Source organism: Eumetopias jubatus, unplaced genomic scaffold, assembly GCF_037043125.1.
Source record: "Eumetopias jubatus isolate StellerSeaLion01/CBP00866 unplaced genomic scaffold, mEumJub1_p1.0 scaffold_17, whole genome shotgun sequence".
NCBI lineage: Eukaryota > Metazoa > Chordata > Mammalia > Carnivora > Otariidae > Eumetopias > Eumetopias jubatus.
The window spans coordinates 31504400-31531289 of record NW_028274823.1 but is presented as its reverse complement, the minus strand read 5'-3'; the positions used below and the strand labels follow the sequence as shown (position 1 = coordinate 31531289).

General features: G+C 52.7%; 2 protein-coding genes across 5 annotated transcripts in view; one reads left to right on the top strand and one right to left on the bottom strand.

Annotated features, from left to right (window-relative positions):
- The first annotated feature begins 4361 nt into the window (after positions 1-4361).
- Positions 4362-7851, top strand: GOLGA7B (golgin A7 family member B). The gene is made up of 3 exons (XM_028098648.1): positions 4362-4499; positions 7434-7586; positions 7672-7851. Exons 1-3 carry the CDS (start codon positions 4362-4364, stop codon positions 7849-7851), a joined length of 471 nt encoding a protein of 156 aa, XP_027954449.1.
- A 621-nt stretch (positions 7852-8472) lies between these two features.
- CRTAC1 (cartilage acidic protein 1) overlaps positions 8473-26890 on the bottom strand; it is a 145078-nt gene continuing 126660 nt past the window's right edge. For 2 of the 4 annotated variants that reach the window (XM_028098823.2, XM_028098826.2), the window contains 4 exons: positions 26306-26451; positions 25804-25846; positions 23362-23505; positions 22162-22448 (listed from right to left, as the gene is read on the bottom strand). In XM_028098823.2, the coding sequence (XP_027954624.1) occupies positions 22180-22448; positions 23362-23505; positions 25804-25846; positions 26306-26451 (602 nt within the window). In that variant the 3' untranslated portion in view covers positions 22162-22179. Of the gene's footprint in view, positions 9144-22161; positions 22449-23361; positions 23506-25803; positions 25847-26305; positions 26452-26890 lie in introns of those variants that run through there. The other 2 variants (XM_028098825.2, XM_028098830.2) reach the window with 2 other exon arrangements.

Here is a 26890-nt window from a genome sequence, read left to right as displayed (position 1 = left end):
AGAAAGGGCAGAGTTGAGGAAGGTAAGAAGTAGACATGAAGCCCAGGTGTCAGGGTCAGTTAAGAAACCCTGGGGGAGCTGCTTAGGGGAGACACAGAAGCTGTGGCCTCATAGTAAGATGTGTGCATTTGCTGGGATCCTCTTACGGGATTTCAGAGCATCATGGATCTCTCCTGAAAACCCCCACTCACTTCCTGAAAGCTAAGTAGCGGGAAAGTGCTTGGAGCCTGGCTCTAGCTCTGGCCCAAGGGCCCCAGTGATGGGATTCTTCATTGAGAGGTCCTCAACTGGCCCTTCTAAGAGTGAATCTCGTTCACTGTTGTGCCTTATTTGGTCCGCTTTGTGCTTACAAATGTAAAAATTTATTGGAAACATAAAACAAAAATCAAGATATTTGGTATTAAAGAAATCTGGACTTGTGGCTTCTCTTAAGATGTCAGAAGCACAGCATCCTGGACTCACATTCTCACATGGCAGTGCAGCTGCTTTCCTGAGACAGGACATGAGTTCTCTGATTAGCCACAGCCCTCACCCAGCCCACTTACATGCTTAGTCCCTATAAACATTTGCATTCGTAATCCCTGAGAAAGCCTCCTGAATGTCAGGGCTGGAAGGGGCTTTAGGTGATTATGTTGTTCCAGCTTCTCAGTTTCTAATTGAAGAAATGGAGTCCCAGGGTCATGTGGCTCGGACTAGCACCCAGGTCTCCAGCTCCCAGGTCAGTGGACCTTCTTTCCATCAGGGCCTTTTGGTACTTCACAGCTGAGCCACCATGGATGGAGAGAGCCAGGAGATGCTGCTCTGCCTTAAATCTACCCTTCACCAATTACAGATGAATCTGTGATATTGTGCTTTACATAGATCTGGGAGATGAAGTCTCTGGAGTATACAGTGTGTCTGATACCATCTTCTAGTGACTCCTCAAGACTCCACAAATACTCTAAGGGAGGAAAGCAGATCCCTCATCACTCAGAAGCAGTGTTCTAAGGCTCAGGATTTTTGAGGTTGGAAAGGGTGTTGACCCCTCCTACTCTGGCTACTTGAGAACCCATGGATCAAAGCCAAGAGGAGATAGGACTATACTATGGAAAGTAGCACCCTAAAATCTTAATGGAATACTAAAGTAGAAGTTTATTTACTGCTCAGTAAAGTCCTAGACAAGTGATTCTGACCAGCAGATGGATCTCCTCCAGGCTGATTCAGGGACCCAGGCTGTTTCCAACTTGTGGTTCCATCATCTTCAACATATGGTTTCTTTAGTTTCTGTGGAAGGGGAAAGATTACAGAGGAGTGGCTAGTTACTGTGAGCCAAGCCTATACATTCCCCTCACATTCCATTCAGTCATATGGCCACACCTAATTGCAAGGCAGGCTGGGGATTAATCTAACTGTACGCGTAGGAGGAAGAAGAAGGGCTGTTGTCATCAGCTTGCTGGTCACTAGAGACACATCCCTTCATGGTAGCACACAGTGCATGTGTGCACTCAGACACAGACAAAGGAGGCTTTCGGAGGGGAGAAGCTGAGTCCATATCAGAATGGCTGAAGAACTATTTTTGTTTTTTTCTCCCCTTCTTTCCATTCTCACCAGCACTTTCCTTGGTTTAGACCTACTTTTGTGTTTCCCTGGACCACTACAAAGATAGTGCATCCCTTCACCTGGCCTCTTACCCCAGTCATGCCCAATTCCCATGCATCTCACACAGAGCTGCCTGAATGATCCTTCTGGGGCTAAAGGAATCCATCCTCAAGATCCACTGGCTCAGGCACCTGGGTGGCTTAGTTGTTAAGCGTCTGCCTTCGGCTCAGGTCATGGTCCCAGGGTCCTGGGATCGAGCCCTACATCAGGCTTCCTGCTCGGCAGGAGGCTTGCTTCTCCCTCTCCCACTCCCCCTGCTTGTGTTTCCTCTCTCACTGTGTCTCTCTCTGTCAAATAAATAAATAAAATCTTAAAAAAAAAAAGATCCACTGGCTCATGTCAGTTGGTTTTAGAAGGGAGAAGGAAGGCCACAGCCCTTTTCCTTGGAAAATACAAAAGATATGAAATCTTAACCAGACAGAACAGACACATTAATGAATAATGTACTTACCTCACCAAAGCTTTCTTTGTTTTTCAAAGTTATCATAGGATCCTAGTGGATGTCAAGGGGGCTTTCTCGGTCCAGACCTTGATTGGAGGAATCAAGGACTACTAAGATGAGAGGAGTACCTATACATTCTTCAATTCAGTCCCAATGCTCTGGGGACCACTTCTCTTATGAAGAGCAAGGGTTGGGCACCTGGGTGGCTCAGTCGTTAAGTGTCTGCCTTCGGCTCAGGTCATGGTCCCAGGGTCCTGGGATCGAGTCCCACATCGGGCTCCCTGCTCTGTGGAGAGTCTGCTTCTCCCTCTCCCACTCCCCCTGCTTGTGTTCCCTCTCTTGCTGTGTCTCTGCCAAATAAATAAATAAAATCTTAAAAAAAAAAAAAAGAAGAGCAAGGGTTGTCTGGGTTTAGGAAAGTCTCTGATTCTCCCCTTTTCAGAACCTTGATCTACCAATTATCTGCTCCTACCTCTCTCTCATTACTTATTCTTTCCCCCAGCTTTTTTTTTTAAAGATTTATTTATTTTAGAGTACCCATACTCACTAGAGAGAGCATGAGCGAGATAGCAAGAGCACACTTGAGTATGGTGTAAGGAGGGGCAGAGGGAGAGAGAATCTGAAGCAGACTCCCTGCTGAGTGTGGAGCCCAACACCGGGCTCGATTTCACCACCCTGAGATCATGACTTGAGCCAAAATCAAGAGTTGGATGCTTAACCGACTGAGCCACCCAGGCGCCCCTCTTTCCCCCAGCTTTTAAGCAAGTTTAAGTGTCTTCCACCCTACACCCTCCCCTCTAGTAGAGCCTCCCCACCGCCCCCAGCTCTCTGTAATCTCACTGTCCTCTATACTGTCATCTCCCTGCTCTTACCTAATCCACAAACCAACTCCTGTCTTGCTGAAATCTGCCTGCAGTCACTGGAGTAGACCAAGTTCTCTGCCATCTTTGCTCCTTTGCACAAGCTTCTCCCCTCTGTCTGGGTTGCTTTTACGTCCTCTCCCCACCCACTGCCTGCCCCCTACCACTGGCAAGTCCTGGCCTTCCTTTATGAGTCAACACAGACCTCAGGAATTCTCTTCTGAGTAAGCATTTCTGGGTTAAGATGTTACTTCTCTGAACCATTTATCACAGGCTAATTTATTATATATTTACTTGTCTTCCTCCCTGGAGCTCACAGACTTTCTTTTGCCCAGCGTTCCCAGAGCCTGGCAATAGTAGGGACTCAATAAATGAAAGGAATGACTGAATGGATTCACCTTAATTACACAGGATGAACTGGCTGTGTGTTCACTCTGCCCTTGGGGCTTGGTCTCCGCGTGGTTCCAATGTTTGGCATATTTTACCCAGCGGAATGCGACTTTCAAATGTGGGTGGCTAAGGCTGGAAGTGGAAGAAAGAGGCCCTGTCCTTCTGTGGAACTGAGCCCACTCCCCTCAAATGCTAGAGTATTTGTCAGTGTCAAGTCTGCAGGTGTGGGCAAGGGACAGAATTGTTCCACTCCTTCCTACCAGGGCAAGGTGTTTCTTTAATTTCTGGCTTCAGCCCACTTTATCCATAATTTTCTCTGGAGAAGTTTGGGCATTTGGGGGCCCCTCTTTCATGGGAAAGCTATTCCTGGTGCTCTCTGACCTGGGCTTTAACTTGGCCTGAACCTGAATCTCCCTCCAAGGTGGTGGGCATATCAGGTCCTCCTCTGTCCTACATGCTTCCCTCCTCAACTCTGCTGTCAGCCCCACTTCTGGGGTCTGAGACCTCAGTCTTGTTCAGGGTTGGGTTCCCCAAGCATGAGGCCTGATGAGTTCTGAATATTTGATACTTGCTAAGTGAACAAAGGTGTGAAAGGTTCTGTGTGTGTGAGAGAGACAGGGAGGAAAATGGAGACAGGGGGATGTGGGGGGAGGGGAGGGGAGACAGAGGGTAGGGGGAGGGGGAGAGAGAGAGAGAGAGAGAGAAGGATCTGGGCCAGCCACCAGGAAGTCTTTTCTTCTTGTTAAAATGTGTTTCTAGCTCTGTTGATGGTTCCAGAACCTCCCCTTTTGGCTCAGCTTTGGCTCTGCTTCAGGCTTTTTCTAGATCTTTCTGGGATAGCTTGAGGTATCTTGTCTGGTAAGCTCCACAGTCCTGCTTCCCCATGGCCTTCCTGGAGCACTGGTAGGGTGGCTAAGGTCCTGGTTTGCTGGGAACTTTCTTGGTTTTAGTGCTCTCTGAACCACATTCTGATACCCCCTCAGTCTTGGACAAACCTAGATGGATGGTCACCCTGAGTGTGTGTCTCCCGTATGCCTCCTCAGGTCCACAATCTGCAGGAGCTGCGGCGAAGTGCCTCGCTGGCCACCAAGGTCTTTATCCAGAGAGACTACAGTGATGGGACCATCTGTCAGTTCCAGACCAAATTCCCCCCAGAGCTGGACAGCCGGGTGAGGATGGCTTTTTTTTCTCAGCTTGGAACACAGGCCATGATGGAATCCAGGACTTAAATCAAATGTATTTTTTTTCCAGGATAAAACTGGTGTGTGTCACATCACTTGTTCAGTCACTTCACATGGAGGAGTTAAACCATGTCCCTGACATTGCCTTGCTGTCCCTGCATGGAAAGTTAGAGCTGGAAAGGCCTCCGAGGTCCTAGCTCAGCAGCCCTCCTAGAGTCACCTGGAGAGCTTATTAGACAAAAGCACATTCCTTAGTCCTGCGACGGCAGTGGCCCCAGCAAGCTCCACTCTTTAGCAGCAGTTCTCAGCCCTAGCTGCGGAGCTTTAAAAAATCCTGATGCCCAGGTCATCAACCAAGGGCTCTGCCCACAGCCTCTCCGTCCAGACTTAGCTACCTGGGTGTGTCTCATGGACCACCAGCCCCTTGTGAGCGTCAGCTCCTGCTGTTGACTTTTGCTTCTGGCTCAGGGGCGTGTATGGCCCTCGTCCTGAGCCTCGGTAGAACTGGCCTGGGGTTGTAGAGTCAGCCCTCTGGAGGGCGGCGGCAGACCTTGACTCTTCCATTCAGCAGTCCAGGCCCATCTGAAGGGGGTTGAGAAGGTGGGGCAGAGCTGCCTTTTGCTAATCCGATCCCTAACCAACTTTTAGGCAGCTATGGGGTCTCCTCATCTCATCAAAGGACATGCCTGTCCTTTGGGGCATGGTGACTCTTGGGGTAGAGCATAATGTTCTCTTAATGCGTTTACTCCAGATCTGTGTAGGGACAGTGACTGGGAACCCCAAAGCTTCTGACTATTCTTGGGGAGACCTTTGGTCCTAGATGGGTGTGGAAGGTCCCTAACCCCTATGTGATGGACAGTTCTGATCCTGTAGTGGTGAGTGGGGAAGGGGGTGTTCTGAGGAATGTAAAAAAAATGGGGCTATAGACGCTTTGACACCTGTTGAATTTGGAGCATGACCTTCCAATCTAGTGTACGGTTATGTATTGAAGAGCACAGACTCAGGTCAAAGCTGTGTAACCTTGGACAAGTTCACTCAGCAAGTATTTACTGAGCAACTACTCAGTATGAGGCACGAGGGATCTAGAAGTGAAGTCTTGGGAGTCTATTTTCTCTTAGAGGGTATGAAGAATAAAATAGCAAGTAAATATGTAGCAGCTCTGGGGGCGCCTGGGTGGCTCAGTTGGTTAAGCGACTGCCTTCGGCTCAGGTCATGATCCTGGAGTCCCGGGATCGAGTCCCGCATCAGGCTCCCTGCTCAGCAGGGAGTCTGCTTCTCCCTCTGACCCTCTTCCCTCTCGTGCTTTCTCTCATTCTCTCTCTCTCTCAATAAATAAATAAAAAAAATATGTAGCAGCTCTGGGGTGACCAATACTAGAGAAATAAGCAGGGAGATCACGGGGCTGGGAGAGCTGGGGAAAGGGGAGTGGCGGGGGAGGTCTATGAGGTAAGGTGAGACCTGAGCCTGGGGTGGGGGAGTGTTGCATCCAGGGACACAGGCGCAAAGGACTTGTGCATTTGCAGGAAGCAGCAGGGCAGTCGGTGTGGCCGGAGTAGAGACTGAGGGGGCAGGAGAGTAAGAGGCAGGCCCAGGGGACGCAGGACCAGGGCTAGGCAGGCCTAGCAGTCATTGTAAGGACTTCTTGGATTTTACTTGGAGAGAGAGGAGAAGGCTTTGGAAGCTCTTCTTCAGAGCTGTGATATGCGCAGGCTCCCTTGGCAGGGCTGGGGGCAGAGAGACCAGTTAAGAGGCCAGAGATGATGGTGGCCTGGACCACAGAGCAGAACTCTGAGTTGCTGAAAGTGAAAAAATGCGTGAAAGTGTGCTATTTATTTACTTACTTTTATTAAATTTTAAAAAAAGATTAGACTTTGCAAAGCTTTTTTCAGATGAAGCAGTCAATTAATTTATTTTTTAAAGATTTTGTTTGTTTACTTGAGAGAGAGAGAGTGCATGTGCCTGTCTGAGCTCGGGAGTGTGAGCAGGGGGAGGGAGATGGGGAGGGCGAGAGGGAGAGGGAGGGGCAGAGGGAGAGGGAGAGGGGCAGAGGGAGACAGAGAAGCAGACTCCCTGCTGAGCGCAGAGCCTGACAAGGGGCTCCTTTCCAGGATCCTGAGATTATGACCTGAGCTGAAGTCAGATGCTTAACTGACTGAGCCACCCAGGTGCCCCAGCAACTGCTTAATTTTAATCTACATTGAAGCATAGTTGACACACAATGTTACATTGGTATCTGAAAGTGCCTTTAAAAATAGAAGGCATAGAAAGTCAGCTATTATGATTATGGATACAGGCAGGAAGTTGTGCACACACACAAGGCTGTTGTGTTCTTCATGACCTCTTAGCTTGAGGGAAGTGCCCCCTCCTGGAGAGGCACTCCTGAGGTCTCACACAATCAGTCTTATGCAGTTGGAGTCCCATTCAAACATGGGGAGCCCCTACCAATTAGGACCTGGGTGCTTTCACAGTTATCAAAATGGGAGGGGTGACATGGTCACTAGAATTCCTGCCTGATCCCTTGCAGAAAATGTTCACATCTACAATATGGTGGGAGTTTCCTACTTCCAAGGGAGGCCAAGTAGCCATTCTTATTCCCATTTTATAGATGTGGAAACTGAGGCTAGAGTAGTTAAGTCATTAGCCAAAGGCCACACAGCTAGTTGATGGTCAAATCTGGACTGGACCCCAGGTCTTCTGTTTACAAAGTCCTGTAAGACGGGCTTCTTTTTATTGAGCCTTTCCTAAGGTCTCCTGACTCCCAGTCGAGTGCTTCACAGGCACCTGCAGCTTCTCTGGTCTTGCCTGTGGGCATCTCCCCGCATCAGCGTGGCCCTACCACTGCCATCCTCCTTCCCACCTGTGACTGTCCATGGTCCAGGGAGGCTGACCTCAACATAGTTCCCTGTCCCTCTCTCCCTCCAGATTGAGCGGCAGCTCTTTGAGGAGACTGTGAAGACCCTCAACAGCTTCTACGCGGAGGCCGAGAAGATTGGGGGCAGCTCCTACCTTGAGGGCTGCCTGGCCTGTGCCACGGCCTACTTCATCTTCCTCTGCATGGAGACCCACTATGAGAAGGTGGCTCCCTTCCTGACTGCCCTGCATCCCCTCCCCCAGGGCTCCCTGCTGCATCTTCATCCTCAACTGGCCCCTCTCTTTGCAGGTTCTCAAGAAGATCTCCCGCTACATCCAGGAGCAGAATGAGAAGATCTTTGCCCCTCGAGGCCTCCTGCTCACGGACCCCGTGGAGCGCGGGATGAGGGTTGTATCCTTCCTGGCTGTTCTGTGTAAGGGCACAGGGCTGCCAACCAGTAGGGTCCCTGGTGAGGCTACCAAGAAATAGGGACCACCCTAGGGGCCTCTGCTCAGGGATTTCCTAGGATTCCCCACATCGCGGGTCATCTGCTCCCATCCCCCACCATCAGTTATCAATGCCATTTGTGAATTTCAGGGTTTGCTTTTATCGAGCTACATTTATTCACTGCTTAACACATGCCCAGTATCATATTAATTGCTTTGAAACGATGTAATTCTCATAATACCCCTAAAGGTGGGTGACTCTTATTATTCCCCTTGTCCATGAACACACTGAAGGTCAGTCACTGGCTCAGGGTCACCTGGCTGGTAGACATCAGAGCCGTGATTGGAGCCCAGGCCCACACTTAGATATGAGGCTGTATCGCCCCTCAGGGAAGAGGCAGATCTCCCATCCGGTTACATGTCTACAGTCTCATGTACCCCTGTGTGTGCGTCCTGCCGCCCCCCTTTCACAGATCAGAAAAATGGAGTTTTGATGGGCGGCTGGTCCAAGGGTGGGTTATAGGTCTGCTCACCTGCAGAAGTGTGTGCACACATCCCGCCCGCAGTCATTAGCAATGAGAGTAAAATTGTTAAAAAATAAATTTTTGCTAGAAAATTGAGAGGAAAAAGAGTAAAGAAAACACAAACACTGGAATCTTCTGTTTACAAAGCCCTGTGAGCCGGGCTTCTTTTTATTGAGCCTTTTCTAAGGAGCGGGCATTGTGCTTGCCGCTTTACATGCGTGATTTCAGTCAGTCCCCAGACAACCCCGAGGTTCTCGGATTACCACCATTTTACATATGCAATCATTAATGGGTAACACGTTAAACGACCCCGTCTAAGGCCACGTCGCTCGAGAGTAGGCGAGTCAGGATTTGAAAGCAGGACACCGAAGTCCTCCCACTTGCCGTGGGCAGTGACACCACCCGTCCTGGGGTTTGGTAGCTAGGCCCACTAGAGTGGGAGCTTCTGACCTGGGTGTGCGCGGCCCTCGGGGTCGCTGCGGACGTGCACCGAGTGCGTGCGTGCGGGAGCGCGGCGGCCCGGGGTCTAGTGGCTAGTGCCGCAAGCCTCCTTCCTCGCCGTCCTCGCCGTCCTCGCCGTCTGGGCAGCGGCCCCCGCCGGCCTCCCGCTCCCCTGCTGGCCTCCGTCCGCCGGTCCGTCCGCCCCTTCTCGGCAGCTGGCAGGGGGTCCGTCCTTAACGCCGCCGCAGATCGAGATCTCCATCTACGAGGACAGGTGCAGCAGCGGCAGCTCCAGCAGCGGCAGCAGCTCGGGCAGCGGCAGCAGCGGCGGGGGCGGCGGGGCGGGGGCCCGGTGACTGGCCGAGAGTCCCTGCAGGGAGGTGTATGGCCGGACTGAGGGCCTCTCAGACCTGCGGCGGCTGCGCTACCAGAGCACCCGCTTCTGAGTCATTCTCTGGGCCCTGGCTGCTCCCCGGGGCGGGAGGGAGGGTGACTGGTTCGACGTCCTTGCGGAGCCCGTCTCCCCGCGCCCCCTCCCGCACTCCTGCCCCTCACCCCTGGCAGGACGGCCCACTTCCGGACCTGGCACTTTCCCCAGGGGGCAGGTCTGGTCACCGCAGACAGATCTTCCAGGGCAAGGCTGGGGCGGGGTGGGCAACACGATTTGGAAAGCCCTTTTCTTCTGCTGCTCCTCTCCCAACACCCTGGGGTGGGGCTCAGGTCCCAGAGAGAAATCCCATCCCGCATGATTCCTCAGCCCAAATCCCACATCCACCAGGACTCTCGCCCCCCAGGGTCCTGCTGCCGGTGGCTGTCTCCCTGTGTTCTGCTCTTTCTGGGGCCACTGCAGGGGCTTTGCCTGTCTGTGAACCTACCTCCACCGGATTCGAGGTCTGGGGAGATGGGAGCCACTCAGTCCCGTCCTGACCCCTTCTAGACTCATGGCTTCCCCTTCCCCCATCCAAAGCCTGGAGGCCACGTTGGCCTTGCCAAGAAACATCCAACTCCTGAGATTTTGCAGGACACGGGGCGCTGCTTGTGGGGCACACAGCCTGGGGCTCTGGGAGGTTATTATAAGGGGGTCTAGAGAAATGCTTCGTGGAGACATGTAGCTTTGGGGGGTGTGAACCTCCAGGACTGGAGCCAACTTCTTGGGGTTAGAACCTGTGTGTACGAGAGAATGAGTGCGTGTGCGTGCAGGCCAGTGTGTGAACGCACATACCTGAGAGTACTGTGTGCACGAATGCACGTGTGGCTGTGCAGGCGTGTGCATGATCACACGCTCGAATGCATGTGCGAGAGTGCGCTTGTGTGAGTGTAGGTGTGGGAGTGCACTTGTCTGTTCCCCTTAGTTGCCAGGCCAATGACCGCCCCTCTCTGCGACCTGTCTCATCTTTGTGATGGTCTGTGGCTGCTTCCCTGCATGGGTCCAGCCTGTCCCTTTGTAAATAAATGTCCTAAAGCTCCTTGCCCCTTGCCTAGGGCTGCCAGCTTGGCTCTTCTTCCTGGTCTCTCCCCCCACCTGCAAAGTTCTCCCCACCTCCTCATTCTACTGTGTACATTCTAGCACAAGAGAAGTTGGGGGTCTAGGATCAGAGCCAACCTTCTGGGGCCTCCCGTGTCCCTCTCCCAACACCCCTCCCCCCATGACAAGGCAACAGGGCCACACATGCTGCATATTCAGCCCGCCCAGGCTCTGGAGCTCTCTAAGGCTGCGTAAACAAGGCTTCTTTGGATGTTCAAAGGAGCTGGCAACCTGCAGGGGAAAAGGCAAACTCCTTTCTTGAAAGGGAAGAGAAGCACCCAGCCAATGAGGCCCTGCCTGCCAAGGCCCAGGGTGGCCAGTGGGAAGGAAGCAGCTCTGTCCTGGTGCCCCAATAAGGGACAGAAAGCGGCTGCCTGCCTCAGCTGGCAGGAGGTGCTAAAAGGGCATCTGAAAGACCGGCCACTGCTGGTAGCTTTCTAGAACCAAAGAGGGGCTTGGTTTTCTTTTGGACAAGAGAGCGGCCTTTGGGAGGGAGATGCCTACCCAGCGAGCTGCAGAGGGCAGCCCGGTCCCTGAGCCCGATTGGGTGGGTCTGCATCCAAGGATCCCTCACAGAAGGCAGCGACCCAGTGAACTCCACGGCAGCCCCCTGACCCCTGGGCCTGGCCCATGCCCTCCCTGGCCCACTGTGTGGCTGGGCCTTATGTCTGACCAGTGCCTCTCCTGTGGGATGGCTGGGCAAAGGTGATGCAGTGGCCTTTGGTTTTATTATTTCTTTTTCCAATAAAAGGACTTGCCCAGCTTGAGGCTCTGTGCTGCTTCTCTCCCCTATGGTGGTGGGCTGCCAGTTCTGTGCCCCAGGCCTCCAATGAGGCGAGGCTCAGCTGCCCACCCGCCTCATGCTAAGGAGGTAGGGCTGACTGTGTCCCTGAAGGAGTGGTAAACCTGACATGGGCAGAACCCACCCTGTCTTCTTGGAGCTTTGTAGTCTAGTGGGGAGGCTACATTCCGGATTCTCTAATCTGGAGCCTTTATGGGGCATTTGCAGCCTCGTGTGGAGGGAACCGCTTGACTGAAAGCCAGGTCAAAAGTAAGTAACGAATTGATTAAACACCCATTTTTTGAGCTCTTAACCTGGGTTGGGCCCTGTTAGGGGCTGGATCACAGAAGTCACTCAGTTTTAAAGACTAGAAAAGCATGTGAGTGTTGAAACCTAGCAAGGTTGTGTCTTGCATTTTATAAAACCAAGTAACCTTTATTGAGCACCTATTGTGTGCCAGATGCTTTGGTAAAACCATATGCTAGAGCTGGGAGGGGATTTAAAGATCATCTAAATGAGGCAGAATGGAGAGGCCCAGAACAGTCACATGACTTGCCCCAGGTCACACAGCTGGTTGAGGATTGTACCAAATCTAGAACCGAGCTCTCCTGACCCAGTGCTCACTCTGACACTATGGGGATGGCATCCCGATGGAAGATGCCTTATGCTGCAGGGCGGCCAGGATCACACACTCAGGGCTGTGGACAAAGAGAGGGTCTCACCAGACTGGGGGGACAATGGCTCTGGCTTCAGGATGGGGGCTTTGGGGAGATCCCCTCTGGGTGGTGCTGAATGGGAGTCTGGGTGGCTTCCACGCTTGTACTTGCTGCTCTGGAGGGGCAGCTGGGCCTTTGCCTGAATCATGGGGAGCCCGGGACCCACTACCTGTGCTCAAACCTAGGGTGTGTTTGGGTGGTCACAATGGAGGTTGTTTTTAACACGAGGGTGGGTTCATTCTGTCTGTCCCGTATGCAAGGTTATTAGTTGTAATATTAAACAATAGTAGCTAACATTTATCACTTGCTATGTGCCAGGCACTAGGCTAAGACCCTACATAATCATTCAATCCTCACAACAATCCTATAGTGTGGACTATTATTCCCATTTTACAGATGAGGAGACTGAGGCTCACAGAAGTTAAATAACTTGCCCAAAGTTACACAACTAGGACGTGGCAGAGCTTGGCTTCGAATCTAGGCAGTCTGACTCCAAGCTGTGTGGAAGATGATTAATCCAGCTTCAGGGACCCTGTCAGAGCTCGAGGTCGGGTCCTAGGTAAGGATTTGACAGATTCCCAGGTAAGGACGTGGAGCTGTGCCTGGTACCTCCAAGCCCAGGGCTGGTACCTCTAGGCATCACAGGAGTGGGGGTGGGCTGTGCTCCTCACAGAACCGTGGGGTCCACAGGGGCAGCTTGGTGAAAGGCAGAGTGGGGAGAAGCAGGTGAGCCGGGGCTTCTCCCGGGCTTTCCTCTGCGGGCTCAGTTACAGGGGGGTGTGGCCTCTCCTGCGGGTCCGGCCGCAGCCATGTCCCTGCATCCCCCTTGCCAGCCAGGAATGGGCCCATCAGGCCCCAGGGAGCACAGGAATCCCCAGCAGCTCTGGGCTGCCATTCCCTTGGCTCCTGTTGCCAAACTCTGCCCTCTAGCTTCCTTTGGGGGTGTGTGAAAACCGCAGGGTTTACGGAAGCTCACTGTGCCACCTAGTGGCAGAATCGTGCAGTGCACCCTGGAATCAAAGCAGCCTGGGAAACATTCCTAGAACCCCCCAAACCCACAGCCACAGCCACTTCCACCTGCTTTCAGAGGAGGTGTGGGGCAAAGATGGAGTCCAGTTGGTGGTGACTCTCCCTACAGCCGGCCCCTGGGGTGCTGCCTTTTTCCTGGGAACCCCCAGCTCCCTTCTCCACAGTTCCGGAAGGACTTACAGTAAGGAAGGTTTCTGGCAGGAAGCACCTGCACCTGGTTTTGGTTTTACCATTGACCAAGGATGAAGGCAATGCAAATAGCACTCCTAGTGAGACCTGAATTGGAGATCAGGCTTCATGAGAGTAGCACATGGTGGAGACTCCTTGAGCCTCAGTTTCCTTCCCCAGCTGTAAAAATAGGGGTCCTAATACTTGACAAAATTGCTCAGACCAGCGCCTCTCATCGTTGGCTGCACTCGATGTCACCTTGGGAGCAAGAGGAACCGCGGATGTCTGGTCCTATCCCCAAAGATGCTGATTTTATTATTCTGGGGGTGCAGCCTGGGCATCAGGGTTTTTTTTTAAAGTTTCCCTGGAGATTATAGTGTGAAAACGAGGTCAAGCACCCCTGATTTCGACAGTACTTAGAGCCTAGGAGCCTTTTCATGGGCCTTGGAAAATGTCTGAGACCCAAATAAAAGTTCATCGTTCCAGAAAAGCAACAAGACACAAAATGAATGCAAGTGATGACTCCACTTATAACCAATTCTAATACAGGCAAAACGAATCTATGGTGTTAGAAGTCAGGAAAGCAGCTGCCCTGGGGTGGGATGTAGCAAACAGAAGGGGGCCTGGGGGGACTTCTCACAAAGCAAGCCATCGGGTGCTCACGATCTGTCTCTCCAGCAGAGTGCTGGTTACACAGATGGGCTTGCTTTGTGAGAACTCGTGGAGCTGTACACTTAAGATTTGTGTATTTTTCTATATGTATGGTACATTCCAATAAAATTTACCAAAAAAGTTTATTGGTTCCAAGATAGGAAAAGAAAAGGCAGAACTGAAATTAATGTTTCATTGCATATCTACAAAATGTAGCACTGTCAAACAGCCGTAATTCAACTCAACTCCGTGTGTGTGTGTGTGTGTGTGTGTGTGTGTGTAATTCAGGGTGAGCTGAGGATGTCTAGGACAGTGTTTGATAGGATGAGGGGTGGGGCGCCCAAAAGAGAAGGTCCCTGGTACCTAAGAAAATCTTAAAACAGCCCAAGTTTACCCCAGGAGCTCTGAGCCTTGACCCCACCCCCTGCACTTAGGGGCAAAACAATGTGCCTTTATCGGGGGAAGGCTTTTGGCAGATTTGCAAAGAGGTATGTGACCACCCCCCAAGAAAAGGCTGAGAACAACTGGTTTTGAGGAGTCAGTGAGAAACTGGCCTAGAATGTGCCGGCAGGAAATAGGTGTCCGCTAATGCCTTCTGAGGTTTCCACCCGACCCCTTTCAGGCAACTTGGGGAGGATTCATTCTCCTGGCAGTGCTCAGGGCAGATGGTACCGAGCTCCCAGCTCTTCCTCTAAGGCGCCATTTAACGGGCTTGTCGGGTCAGCATCTGCCGGCTGGCAGAACTTAGCCTGCAGCCTCCTGGAGCTGCACCGGGACTTGCGGTTTGGAACTGGGGACGGCGGAGGAGGTGGAGTGGGAAGGGAGTCAGAGGGCTGCCGCAGTCTGCCGACCCCGAGTCATGCACTTAGCCACCCTAAGTCCCAGCTCTGTCATCTGCAAAATGAGAGCACGCGGAGAATGCATCGTTGTAAATGCTAATCTATTTCTCCAAAGTAAAATATTGTTACTGCTGAAGTTACACCAGGACCTCATTATACAGTGGCCTCATGATACAGACTTATAGCCAGGTTCCAGGTTCTTGCATAGAATAAACATATTTATCCAAGAGTTCTCTGATTCTCTAATATATGCCAGGAACATTCATGTACATTATAATTCCATTTAGTTCTCTAACACTCTGGTGGGTGGTTATATTTGAATTCTTATTTTATAGATGAGGAAACTGATGTTCCAGGTGGTTAGGTAGCTTGACAAGCGCCCACAGCTAGTAAGTGTCACCTATACGTCAGAGCCCAAACCCTGCTCTCATCCTGCCAGTGTGTCACAGTTGGGTGAAAGACTCCATTCTACCTGGATTGCCTCCTAAAGGCAGATTCCAGACCCAGGGAGAAGCATGTGGGCAAATGCGGACACAGAAAAATTAGCTTTGCAGAGGCATGATGGGGCTCGATATTTTAGAGTAATTCAAGTTACTGATTTCTGTAATGGAAAAGTGATTGGGGACCAGCCACCACCTGAGAGCAGTCTGAGCAAAGCCCCGGAAGGGGGAAATGTTATACACAGCTTACTGGACCTTGTGGATGGCAAGGGCCTTCTTCCCTCTGTCCCTGTTTCCTTGGTAAACTGTCGGAGGGTGGGGATCTCGTCTTACTCATTTCCACCACCTCCCCCTCTCCCCACGTGCCTGTCAGGGGAGTGGGAAATGCAGCCCACCAGGAGGGCTGGCAGGAAGAGACAGGCAGCAAGGACAGGAATATACAGATGTGAAATCTGCTGGCCCCTGGGGCAACGTGACCCGAGAAGCAGCTTAGGCAGGTGCAGACAGGTAAGTGGCCGCTGAATGATACAGTTCAACTGCACGTGGCCACTGACTAACTAGGCCCTCCCCTGTGCTGGGCAGCTGCTTTGAGTTGCTCTGGCCGTGATCTCGTGGCTCAGCTCATGCTCTCCACCTGTCCTGGGAGGGGAGGGAGGAAGGAGGAAGGGTGCATCCCGGCCCCACTCAGCCCCTGCTCGGTGCTCCCTGAACATCATGGTTTTAAGGTGGGTAAATCCTCCTGGGGCTGAGTATGTTTCCTGGAAAGTCTGGGCCTGGGGCCCTAGGGAGTGAAGTACCGTGGGTGGGTGGATGGATGGATGGATGGATGGACGGACGGACAGACAAGTGAATGCATACAGATAAGATGGGTGCCGGAGATGACTGATGGTTCAGAGGTGAGTGAGAGGGCTGCCTGGCTTGAGATGGATGCTCACAGAGCCTGGAGAGGCAGGTGAACGGATGGGTACCGATCGGCCCTGTTTTCCCCAGTGCAGATCTAAATACAGGGCTGGAACTCTTCAAAGGAAAGATACTGTGTAACCCGGTCCCCAAATGAACTCTGCATTTGAGTGATGGATGTGTCTCTTTGGGAAGGATTCTTATAGGTCTAACATTGCCCCAGTTAATTACTTATGGATTGTTGTAAAATCAGGCAGTGCTAGAAGTGAAAGCAGGAGATTAAAGGGCCTGGGACAGATTGTAAAATAATATCTGCATTTTATCAGTCAGGCCCTGCACTGTGTACCTTGAATGCTTTAGCTCCACAGCTCTGTGAGTTGTTAGGCTTCCTTTCTGTGGAGGAGGAAACTGAGGCTCAGAGAGAGGAAGCGGCTTAAGATGACTAACAGGTCGTGTAGGTGGGGTGTCTGGGATCAAGCCTCAGTCCATTTGATCCCAGAGTCTCAGGGCGAAGAGAATGTTTTAAGTAAGGTTAGATGGAAGGAAGGATGGAGGGCCATAGGAATTTTGGATCAGCTCTCTAGGAAAGAATGTGGCATTCTGGCCCACGACACACATTCAGTGTTGGGGTGAGACTGAGACCCCTCTCCTCTTTCCTCTGTGTCTGCCTTCAAGGCCTGTAAATCTTGAGCCAGGGGACCTGAAAAAATGCAGTGAAGGTATGTATGGGGTTTACCTTCCTCCCTGTGGCCCAAGCTTGTTCCTCTGCCATGGTCCCCACCGGCAGTTGGGGAGGTGATTGGGCTTTTCTCCTTCCCCAGGAGCTCTGCACTCAGGTCTGGGGTGGAGGGAGGACAGCCCTCAGATCAATCTTGTGGTGGAGGGAGAGCTGCATTAATGATTCTGGGTGATAGGACTTCATGGCTGCTGTGGGGCTGGCCTGAAGGACAACGAGTTCCCTCTATAGCAAGTGTTCTGGGCCCCAGACTTCCCTTCTGGCAGGCAGGCCAGGTTCCTGAGGTTCTGGACAGGGACTTCTTGGGAAGGGGTAATGCAGGTGGTCTTACTCATCTCCTCCCCCTCTCCCCACGTGCCTGTCAGGGGAGTGGGAAATGCAGCCCACCAGGAGGGCTGGCAGGAAGAGACAGGCAGCAAGGACAGGAATATACAGATGTGAAATCTGCTGGCCCCTGCGGCAACATGACCCGAGAAGCAGCTTAGGCAGGTGCAGACAGGTAAGTGGCCGCTGAATGATACAGTTCAACTGCACGTGGCCACTGACTAACTCAAAGGGTAGAGGCAGCGACGCTAGGCCCTTCCCTGTGCTGGGCAGCTGCTTTGAGTTGCCCTGGCCGTGATCTCGTGGCTCAGCTCATGCTCTCCACCTGTCCTGGGAGGGGAGGGAGGAAGGTGGAAGGGTGCATCCCGGCCCCACTCAGCCCCTGCTCGGTGCTCCCTGAACGCCACGGTTTTAAGGTGGGTAAATCCTCCTGGGGCTGAGTACGCACCTCATCCCCTGTGCCCGACCTTGGCTGCAGCCTCCCTTCTCAGTCGAGCAGGACCCTCTGTGCACCTAGTACTTCCACTCAGCTCTTCCTTAGCTGTTTCCATGGGCCAAGCATGGTTCTTTGGTTCGCTTGGTGGGCATTTACGCTGACTCTGATTCTGGGTCAGCACCATGGAAAGGACAAGCTCTGCCCCCCCCACCCCTGAGCCCCCACCCCTTCCTATTTCAGAAACTGTTGATACAACCGTGCGTATGAAATACTTTGAGCTTCCTGGAGAAGGAGGCAGGGTGAGCAAGGAGAAGCCCCAGGCCGGAGTCTGATTCCCCGCTAGGCTGTGATCTCCCGGAAGTCACTGTTCCTTTTGGGCCCCAGTTTTCACAGCTGAACAGGATGGGGCAGGACTAAATGATCTCTCAGGTCCCTCTGCACTTTGTTCTAGGCTTCTGTGCTGGTGGAGGGCCCAATCCCCAGGCCAGGTTACTAGCTGCAGGCGGACCCTGTGCTCTGTGCAGCCTGGTCAGTGGCACAGTCTCCTCGCTCAGTGTACCTAATTTTATGATTTTTCTCTTGGAATGGCGCTGCGTGAGAATTAAGCTGAACAGCACCACAGCCCAGGCCCCAGGAAGGTTTGCTCTGCTTCCTTATGGCTATTTTCAGTCTTGAGGTCTCTTCCCTGCAAAGCTGTCAGCTGCGCGAGGGTGGCCAGGGTCCTCCACATCTCCTACACCGCAGACTCCCAGGAGAACCGGGCCACCGCAGTGCGTGCTGGGAGCCACGTGAGGTTCGGCACTGAACAGAGCCAGGCTCCAACCTGACCGTTGCTACTTGTTAATACTATTAACATTTGAAATTTATTTGGGGCATTACTATGTGCCAGGCACCATGTCAAGTGTTTTATATCATCTTGTTTAATAAAATGACTCCGTGATTAGGTATTATCCCTATTTTACAGATGAGAAAACAGCCTGGAGGGCAGCACACCTACTTGACATTTCTGCTTCGGTGCCTCTTTCCCTGAGCGCCGCCCCCTCGATTTAAAGGGCCCTTCTGCCTCTAGCGCAGCACTCTCAATGTGCCCTCACGCTGATGCCCCCACTGCAATAGACTTATCGCCTTCTGACACACTATATTCTTATGTAGTTTAGCGCCTGCCATATGTCACCAGGCCATTCAGGTTGTACACAGACGTATGGCTAGGCCACGAGAGCAATGCCCAGCACACAGTACGTGTCCAGCCAGCGTACACCGAGTGACTGTCAGTTAAATAATTTGCTCAGGTGTCCGTTACCTGGGGGTTGTTCCCCAGGAGGCTTCAGGACCCAGGTGTGGGAGCCAGTTGCCAGTCTGGATCACAGCTTTTGCCACTTCACCAGCTATGGGACCTTGGGGAGCTTGTTCTTTCTGAGCCTTGCTTCTTTGGTGAGAAAACAGGTGAGTAACATTTATCCCATAGCACGGGTACGGGGATCCCTGGGGACATCCATGTAAAGTTCTTGGCAGATGATAGGCGCTCCATACATGTTAGCTCTTTCCCCCGAGGAGGGTTTTTTCCTCTTCCTGTTTCTCATTTTTCTCTCATGGTCTACCCTTCAACCACAGTTCCCTAAGAGGACGGCTGCTGAAGGAGGGGTTGGCGTGGTCCGCCGCGTTAACCGGTCCGTGCTCTCTCGCCTCCTCCTTCCTCTTCTGGGATGTGTCTGTTGCTAAGGAGACACCACATCAGCCCTAACAGGATGTGGCTGGGGTTCTGGCCCATGCTGACCCCGGGGAGGGAGAGAAGGGGAGGGACTTGGCTTGCCTCCTGGGCTGGCAGTCTGGGTGGGGTATCACGCTGGAATCTGCTGGAAAAACCCCGCTGGCTCCCTGAGAAAATGAAGTGTTCATCTTTTGTCTCCATGGGGCTCTGGAGAGATGACCAGCAGCCCTGTTGGGAGGCTGGAGTGGAGCTCCTGTTGGGTCACAGTCCAGGGGTGCCGGTCAGGGTGTGATGCCCAGACCCTGGGAGGGGGCCATAGCAGCCAGAGTGACACATAATCAAACTCTTGGCCCTCAGAATGGCACCTCCCCAGAGCAGGGCTGGCGACAGAAGAGGCTGCACCGGTGATTCATGGCTCTGCATTTGCTAAGGCCAGCCACACCAGCTGGTGAGGGGACTTGGCCTGGACACCCTCACCTCTTGCAGTTGTGGTGTGGCTCTTCCAGGGCTCCATTTCCTCCTTCCCAACCCATCCCCTGCCCCTGGGCAGCACGGAGACATGGCGGCTTTTGTGTCACTGGCTAGCCCCCCGAAGCAGCCATGTTAAGAGCTCAGGCTAGGGGCCAGACCGCTCTGATGGAGTCCTTCGTCTGCCTGTCCTGTGTGAGCCGGGCAAGCCACTTAGCTTCTCTGTAAAACGGGGGTCATTATAGCACTTTCCGCTTGGGACTGCTGTGAGGATTACACAGGCTGATTTTTCTAAAGAGCTTAGATCTGGCCCAGACAGGCCAAGCTCACTAAACTTGGATATTCCTCTCATGTTAAGGGGTACATTCCTGGGGAGAGGAGTGTTCTTGGGCAGAATAAAAATGGTATTACTACTGCTACTGCTAGAGTGAGCCGGGGCTGCCCCAGTTGGGGCCCAGCTCCTCTGTTCACACGTTCCCCTGGAGGCCTGTGCCACTCGTCAGCCCTGGACCATTTGCAATTTTTGTTACAAACTCAAGTCCAGTATAAGGAAAGGATGATGTGAGGAGCCTGAGTGGGGCTAAGGGCCAAAGAAAGGACTGAATTTTCTGTGCTCAGAAGGGGAAGGCAAGTGTGTAGGCACCTGTGGGCATCAGAGGGAGGGGAGTTGGAAGAAAGAGGGATAGTGATCCTGCGCCTGGCTAGCTTGGGGGCAGCTCTGGGACCAGTTCAGCACAGACCAGCAAATGTCCTGGCCTGGGGGCAGTTGGCTCAGAGAGCCTGGATCCCTGGCCCGCAGGGGAGGCTCTCTTGTTTGGGGGCAGGTAACCCTGAGTTGCGTCAGTACCTGCCTGGCCTCTGTATCTTTTAGCCTCGTATTTCTTTCAACACAAGCATCCTGGGGGCAGGAGACGTGACCCACCTCATTGGACCCTGTCACTTTCCTCGTGGAAGGGACCCAGTGCTTGTCACACAGGAGGTTCTCAATGAATGCTTGCTGAATGAATATTTGAGTGAACGAATGCAAAGAGCTTGCTTTCTGGTGTAGCAACCCAAGAATTTAGCTAGATTTTTCAGAAAGCCCCTGTAAGTCCTACTCTCACCCCATGCACTGGGCTTCTCTCCATCTGGCTGGAGGAAGACGGTGTGGGGACAGTAACCATGTCATCTCTACTTACCATTGTATGCCCAGAGCCTTGCTTAGTACCTGGCACATAGTAGGTGTTCAACTAATATTTGTTGAATGAATGAACCACATCCAGAGTAAGCCTTCTTACCCTGGAGTTGGGATATTGTAGTTGTGCTCTTGACAGCTGGGGGAACTTGGAACTCCCCTTGGTAACTCATCTGGCCCCACCACCAAGTAGGGTAAAATGACACAAATATACCCTGTTACAAGGAACTCGATGTGCGAGGATTTACAGTTATTACTTTAGAAGGTATCCATCCTCTGAAATTTGCTGCCATCCTGAATTTTCTGGTGTCCTTGGCAGGCTGTCTCACTAGCTGCCCTGTTCCTTATTTCTTGTGCTGTTGTGCGCAGTCTGTCAATGGAGACTGTTACCTTGTCATTTGCCATTACATTTGGAACCACTGCCTCTGTGGATTTTGGGTTTTACGTATCTTACTCTCTGAGATCTACTTGTTCACTTTGAAAAAGGCAGCAGCTTCTAGAATGACTAGGGAATAGTCTGAACAGTGACCCCCTGACAAGACTGTGTGCTAGGAAAGGGCTCGAGCCTTGCCTGGGGACCGCTGGCTCTGTGACCTTGGGCAGATCACTTCATCTCTCTGGGCCTACCCTCGCCTTTAGTTCTATGTGAACACACAGGAGCGGGCTGCCCAGAAGTGGAGCAATTTTTAAGTCGTTATATGTTTTCTTGTGGAAATGTAGCTGTTTTTATTTTGAGACTTTTCAGGTCCCATTCTGAGTGTAAAAACAGTACTAGCTACAAATTCATATGAATTCATATTTCGTGATTTATTGGGACTATTATTCTATTAGAAGATGGTAGGTTTTTTGTTAAATATGTTTTTAAAATGCCTGCTGCATTCTTAAGTGTGATTTTATTATATCTTGGGGCAACTGTTTTTCCCCCTGAAGAATAGATCTGTGATTTATAATAAGCCTTCACTACCGAGGCTGCTTGTGAAAGTATTCTATGGTGTTACATCATTCCCAACGGGTGCTCTAGCTACAGAAGCTTCCAGGTGTCTAAGCATACTGCAGAGGAGACCAAGTTGCCAGATTCTTTCTAGAAATCAGGGTAACCTGAGACTAGCTATGTCTCTGTCCAGCCACACACTGAAGGATCTTAGAAAGGAAAGGGCTTTAGGGATATACCAGACCAAATCTCTTGCTATTTAGATTAGGGACACTGAGGCCCAGTGTAGACAAGTGACTTCCTCCAGGTAAAAGGCCCAGAATATTCCCTCCACAATCTGCCCCTTGCTCATCCTACATCCCTTGCCTGGTCCAAACTCCAGCCTCCCAAACGTGAACATTGGTGCACATACCCAAACCATTGCTCCTGTTCAGGGCAGATACTTTCCCTGTCTCGTGATTTGCTTTCCAAGTGCCCCATGATGGAAGGGCTGCTGCTAATTCAACATTCCAACCAGCATCTACTTGCCCCAGACACATTTTTGTTTTCACCAGCTAGGCACTAATATCCAGCAGAGAGTTTATTGGCATAATTTCTCCAGAAAGAGGCTGGAGGACTTAGCAAATTCAAACTTTAACATTTTTATCAAGAGTCCCAAAGGGCCACCCTTTCCCCTCCCATCATAACCACCAACTCCAATAAGGCTTTCTCTACCACAGGAAGTCAGGGCGCACAGAGCAGAAACAGCACAGGCCAAACCAGCAGGCACATGATACATGAGTGAATCAACTGAGCAGGCAACCGCCTGGGAGCCATCTTTGTTAAGGGCAAAACAGGGTGCTTGTGACACTGGAGAATACAGAAAAGACAGGACTATCATGATTCTTCTGAAGAAGTGAGGGAGGGTAGATGGGGTAGGAGGGGAGGCTTTCCTTTTTTGTTTTCCTCAGAAAAGAAAAGGTTTCACAAGTAACTAAGATTACATAAATATCCGTATCTCCCAAACTTCCCTTTTCAAAGATGACCACCCCTGCGGTCCATTCCAAGGGTGCACGCGACAGAATCTACTGGGCGTGGAGAGAGAGCCAGGCAGCGGGAGAGATTTAGTTTTCCACAAAGGTTGTTAGTTTTTTTTCTTTTTCTTTTTTTTTTTCCTTTATTGAAGGGATTTAAAGTGCATATAACTGAAGGCAAAGTCCAAGGCCTAGAGAAAGATATGAGGCCCGAGAGAGAGGCTCAGAGATTCTAAAGGCAGCAGAAGGATACCCACCTAAAAAGGCCACTTGAGCTGCAAAAGGATGGGGGAGGGGGAGAGAGAGAGAGAGAGAATGGGAAAAAGAGAAAGGGGGTTGGGGTGGGATGGGGGTGCGGGGAAGCATTTGGGAGGAAGAAGACAAATACCAGTTCAGAAATTCAGACAAAGATGAGTAGTAGGAGCTAGTTTCTATCCCTGGTAGGAGAAGATGGGCTGACCTTAAGGTAGGAGAATTTGTTTTAGGAAATGTGAAAAGGGGAGAAGTAAGCACAATCACCTCTGGCCAGGGTGCAGCACCCGAGGGACCCTTCAGATGGTGGCAGTAGTGGGGGGCCTTCCCCAAACCTCTGTCATGGTCTTCCCTGGAGTCCCCGCGGGGATCTAAGGAGCCTCCAGCCAGCCAGGAGAAGTCAGGGGATGGGGACCTTGATTGGGGGCCTCCCCAGCGCTCCCCAGTGGAAGACAAATTCCTCATGTCCTACCGGGCTGCGGCGGGGCCTCACTCACCCACACAGGCCGTGCCGTCCTCGTTGGGCTCATAGCCGCGACTGCACCTCTTGTTGGTCCGGCACCTGTAACTTCCGTACGTGTTGACACACACGGGCTTGTCTCGAGGGCACACAAATGGGAACTGGATGCATTCGTTGGTGTCTAGAAGGGGAGGGGAGTCACTTACCGGGGACATGTGGGGCAGTGGGTCCTTGCTCAGGCTCTGTTGCCCCACCTACTCTGTGACCCTGGGCATGTCCTCCTCTCTAGGCCTCAACATCCTCAATTTTAGTCCTTTAGGCTGGCTTGTTCTCTACTTGACCTCTACATGCTGGGGGTGTCAGGCTTGGTCCTCGATCTTCTATCTACCACACTTTCTGTAGGTGGTCCCTTCATACATGGATGATTCCAGATTCCTATCTCCAGCCCCAACCTGTCCCTGGGGCTCCAGACTTGTGAATCTAACCTGCATCTCACACTCAGCAGGTCCAAAATGAAACTCTAGCTCCCCTAGCCCTCGAACTTCTTCCGCCGCCCCGGACCCCATCTTGCCTAAGTCACACCACTGGCACCCCCTCAGCTGCTCGAACACAGGAGTGACCCCTAGTTCCTCCTTTTCTCTTACCTCTGTAGGCAATTTCACAACAGATCCCGCCATTCTGCCCCCTTAGTACCCGTCTGTCGGCTCAGCTCCCTCTCCTCTGCCACAGCCTATTCCCAGCCTGCACCACCCGCGGCCTGGAGGTCTGCAGCCACCTCCAGACTGCCGCTGGGGCTGCCACACTTCCCTCCAATCTAATCTGCAATTCAGCAGCCAGGCTGATCTTCTGAAAATGTGACTCGTGCCATGCCACTCTCCTGCTTAATTGCAAAGGGCCCTAGGAGCAAGATCCGGACACCTCACCACCCTCCCCGACTTAGCGCCTGGCTCCACCACCGTCTCCAGGCTCGCCAGCCTCCTTCCCGGTCCTTTCACACGCCAAGCCTTGTTCCTGCCTTGTGCTCTTTGCTCCTGCTCTTCCCTCAGTTCTTTGGGGGGCTGGACCTTCTCGTAATTCAGGTCTCAACTCAAAGGTCTTCTCCCCGACCACTTAGTCTAGAACAGTCTCCAGAGACACCTTGCTTAAAGGGTTCTTGGCCCATCTCATCTGGCTGCCAGGTCACATGTTTGTGGCTCCTCTCACTAAAACAAATGCTTCTGCAGGGCAGGTGCTTGACCTGAGTCCCCAGTACCCCATATGAGCACATAAACGTCTGCTGGGTGACGAGAAGGAAGAGGTGGCCTGAAGGGTGACGTCACAGGGTCCTGCTGGTGCTCAGGCCAGATGCTGGAATTTCTGTGTACATGCACCATCTGTTTAGAGTGGCTGGGGCGGGGCTGTGGGGGGTGGAGGGGACTCCTTTCCTCCAAGGCCACCCTTAGAGCTGTCCTCCTTCACTCTCTCACCTGTGGCCCTTTGCCCGCGTGGCGCCTTCCACCCGAACACTTTCTCCCCTCTCCCTGCCTGGCAAACTCCCCATCACCCACCAGGTCTCAGCTTGACCCTGGTTTTCTCTGGGGGCGCCTTGTCCGACCCTCCGAGCTGGGGTAGGGCTCCGCCTTTGGGCTCCCGCGTCCCAGCCCTCCCCCACCCAGCCCTGCTCACAGGGCGTGGTCATCGCTCTTTACCTGGGCGCCTCTCCCGCTGGCTCTGAGCTCCAGGGGGGCAGGGACTGTGTGTGTCTTGTCACTCCTGAATCTCAGGAGCAAACCCGCTGGCCTGGGACTCGGGAGCACGCGCACAGCGGACTTGGGAAGGGTGCTGCCTGAGGGTCTGGAGACGGGAGGGTCCTTGACCTGAGCCCTCCCTGCGGGTCACTGACGGGGAAGGTATTGGGCTGAGGGTCTTTGAGAGGTTGGGCCCCCTGGCTGTCACTCCAGGTCCTTGGAGGACTTTCCAAAGGTCAGCGGACCCTCACTGAGCTGCCGTCCTCGCAGTGCTGTAGCTACCTGCCCCCCAGTGCTGCACAAGGCGACAATGTCCCTTCTGTTCTGTGACCACGCTCCAGCAATGCCCGTCCTTGTCTGCCGGCCCCGGTGCCCGCTGCCCCGCCAGCTGGCCAAGCCGAAGCCACCCGCCCCCCATGGAAGACGCCTGTGCAATGTCGCCACAGTGGCCCCCGCAGCAGGCCTCCCCGTGAGCGCTGTAGGTGCTTGTGTGTCTCCTCCGAGTGCCCCCTCTGTGTTCAGGGCAGGAAGCACTCTCAGTTCCCAGAACCGCAGTGACTCGGCCTGCTGGCCGCTAACCTCACTCCCCCTTGGTGAGTTGTCTTGGCACCTGGAGCCCCAGGGACAAACCGCGTTTCCCTCCCCACCCTTCTCCTCTGGTCTGCAATCCGAGCTTTGCCAAGGGCTCAGGCTGATAATCCCCAGGGAGATTCTGGCCTCTGCCCCGTCCCCTGTGCCCGCGGGCCACTCACCCATGCAATGGCCATTTTCCTGCTGGGAGAATCCTTGGCCGCACTGCAGGGTGGGCAGAAGCAGAGACACATGTGAGCGGAGAAGATCCCACCTCAGTTTCCCTCCTCATCACAGCCACAGAGCGGCTGTCACCCTGACCCCAGAATGAGGGGTGCTCATAGCTCCGGGCCTGGGGGCAGCCCCTCCCTGCCAGGACTCCTTCTCTTGCACTGAGAATAGGAGGCTGGGAGAAGGACGAGAGCACATTCAGTTCAGACTCCTGCTCGTTCGGCTCCTGCGGCATCCGCGTGCCTGAGCTGGGACGCCTAACAGAACCTGTCCCTCTTCAACTACAAAGGGAGGGGTCGCTATGAAGCCTGCCCTTTGCTGCGAAGATTTCCACCATTCTAGGGACAAAGTCTGCAAATTCCTGGGAGCCCAGCTGCAGCCCATGGGGCTGTGGTGGGGAGGGGCGGGGGGAGACTGCTTTTCTGGCTCTGAGGCCCAGACATCCTCGCTCACCTCCAGTGGGGCTGGGTCCTGAAGTCTGTCCTCATTCCGGGGGTAGGGGATCTCCAGCACAGAGTTCATCTCCTCACTGGCCACACTCCGGCTTGCCATCTTGCCGTCTGGCCACGTCACCTCCACACTGCTGGCTTCATCCTTCCCTGTGGGACAGAAGATTGAACTGGATTTTAAATTCTATTTAATGTTAATTAATTTACATTTCCATAGCCACACTTGGCTAGTGGCTACCATATGGGCTCTAGAACTTACATTCCAGTGGATAGGCCAATCAACATGAAGCTGTTTTAGGAGAGAAGGTAAAGCCTGGTGGTAAGCAGGTTGACTTTGCAGTCCTGGGTTCAAATCTTGGCTGTTACCACTTGCCTGCTATGTTGGAAAGAACATGGTGAGGGCCGGGCATCTGGGGGACCTGGGGCCAAATTCCAGTTCTGCCGCTGACTTGCTATGTAATCTTGGGCATGTCACTATATTTATATGTTTGTATTATTTATAATTATAGCTTGCTAGGGGCCATGCTTTCTTTTGCCATTGGGAATGTGCCTGCTTTCAGGGAGCTTCCACTCTGGTGCGGATAGACAG

Coding starts and splice junctions, on each gene's coding strand:
- GOLGA7B (XM_028098648.1), top strand. CDS start 4,362: ATGCCTCCTCAGGTCCACAATCTGCAGGAGCTGCGGCGAAGTGCCTCG. Junction 4,500..7,433: donor CCCCAGAGCTGGACAGCCGG/GTGAGGATGGCT, acceptor CTCTCCCTCCAG/ATTGAGCGGCAGCTCTTTGA. Junction 7,587..7,671: donor TGGAGACCCACTATGAGAAG/GTGGCTCCCTTC, acceptor CTCTCTTTGCAG/GTTCTCAAGAAGATCTCCCG.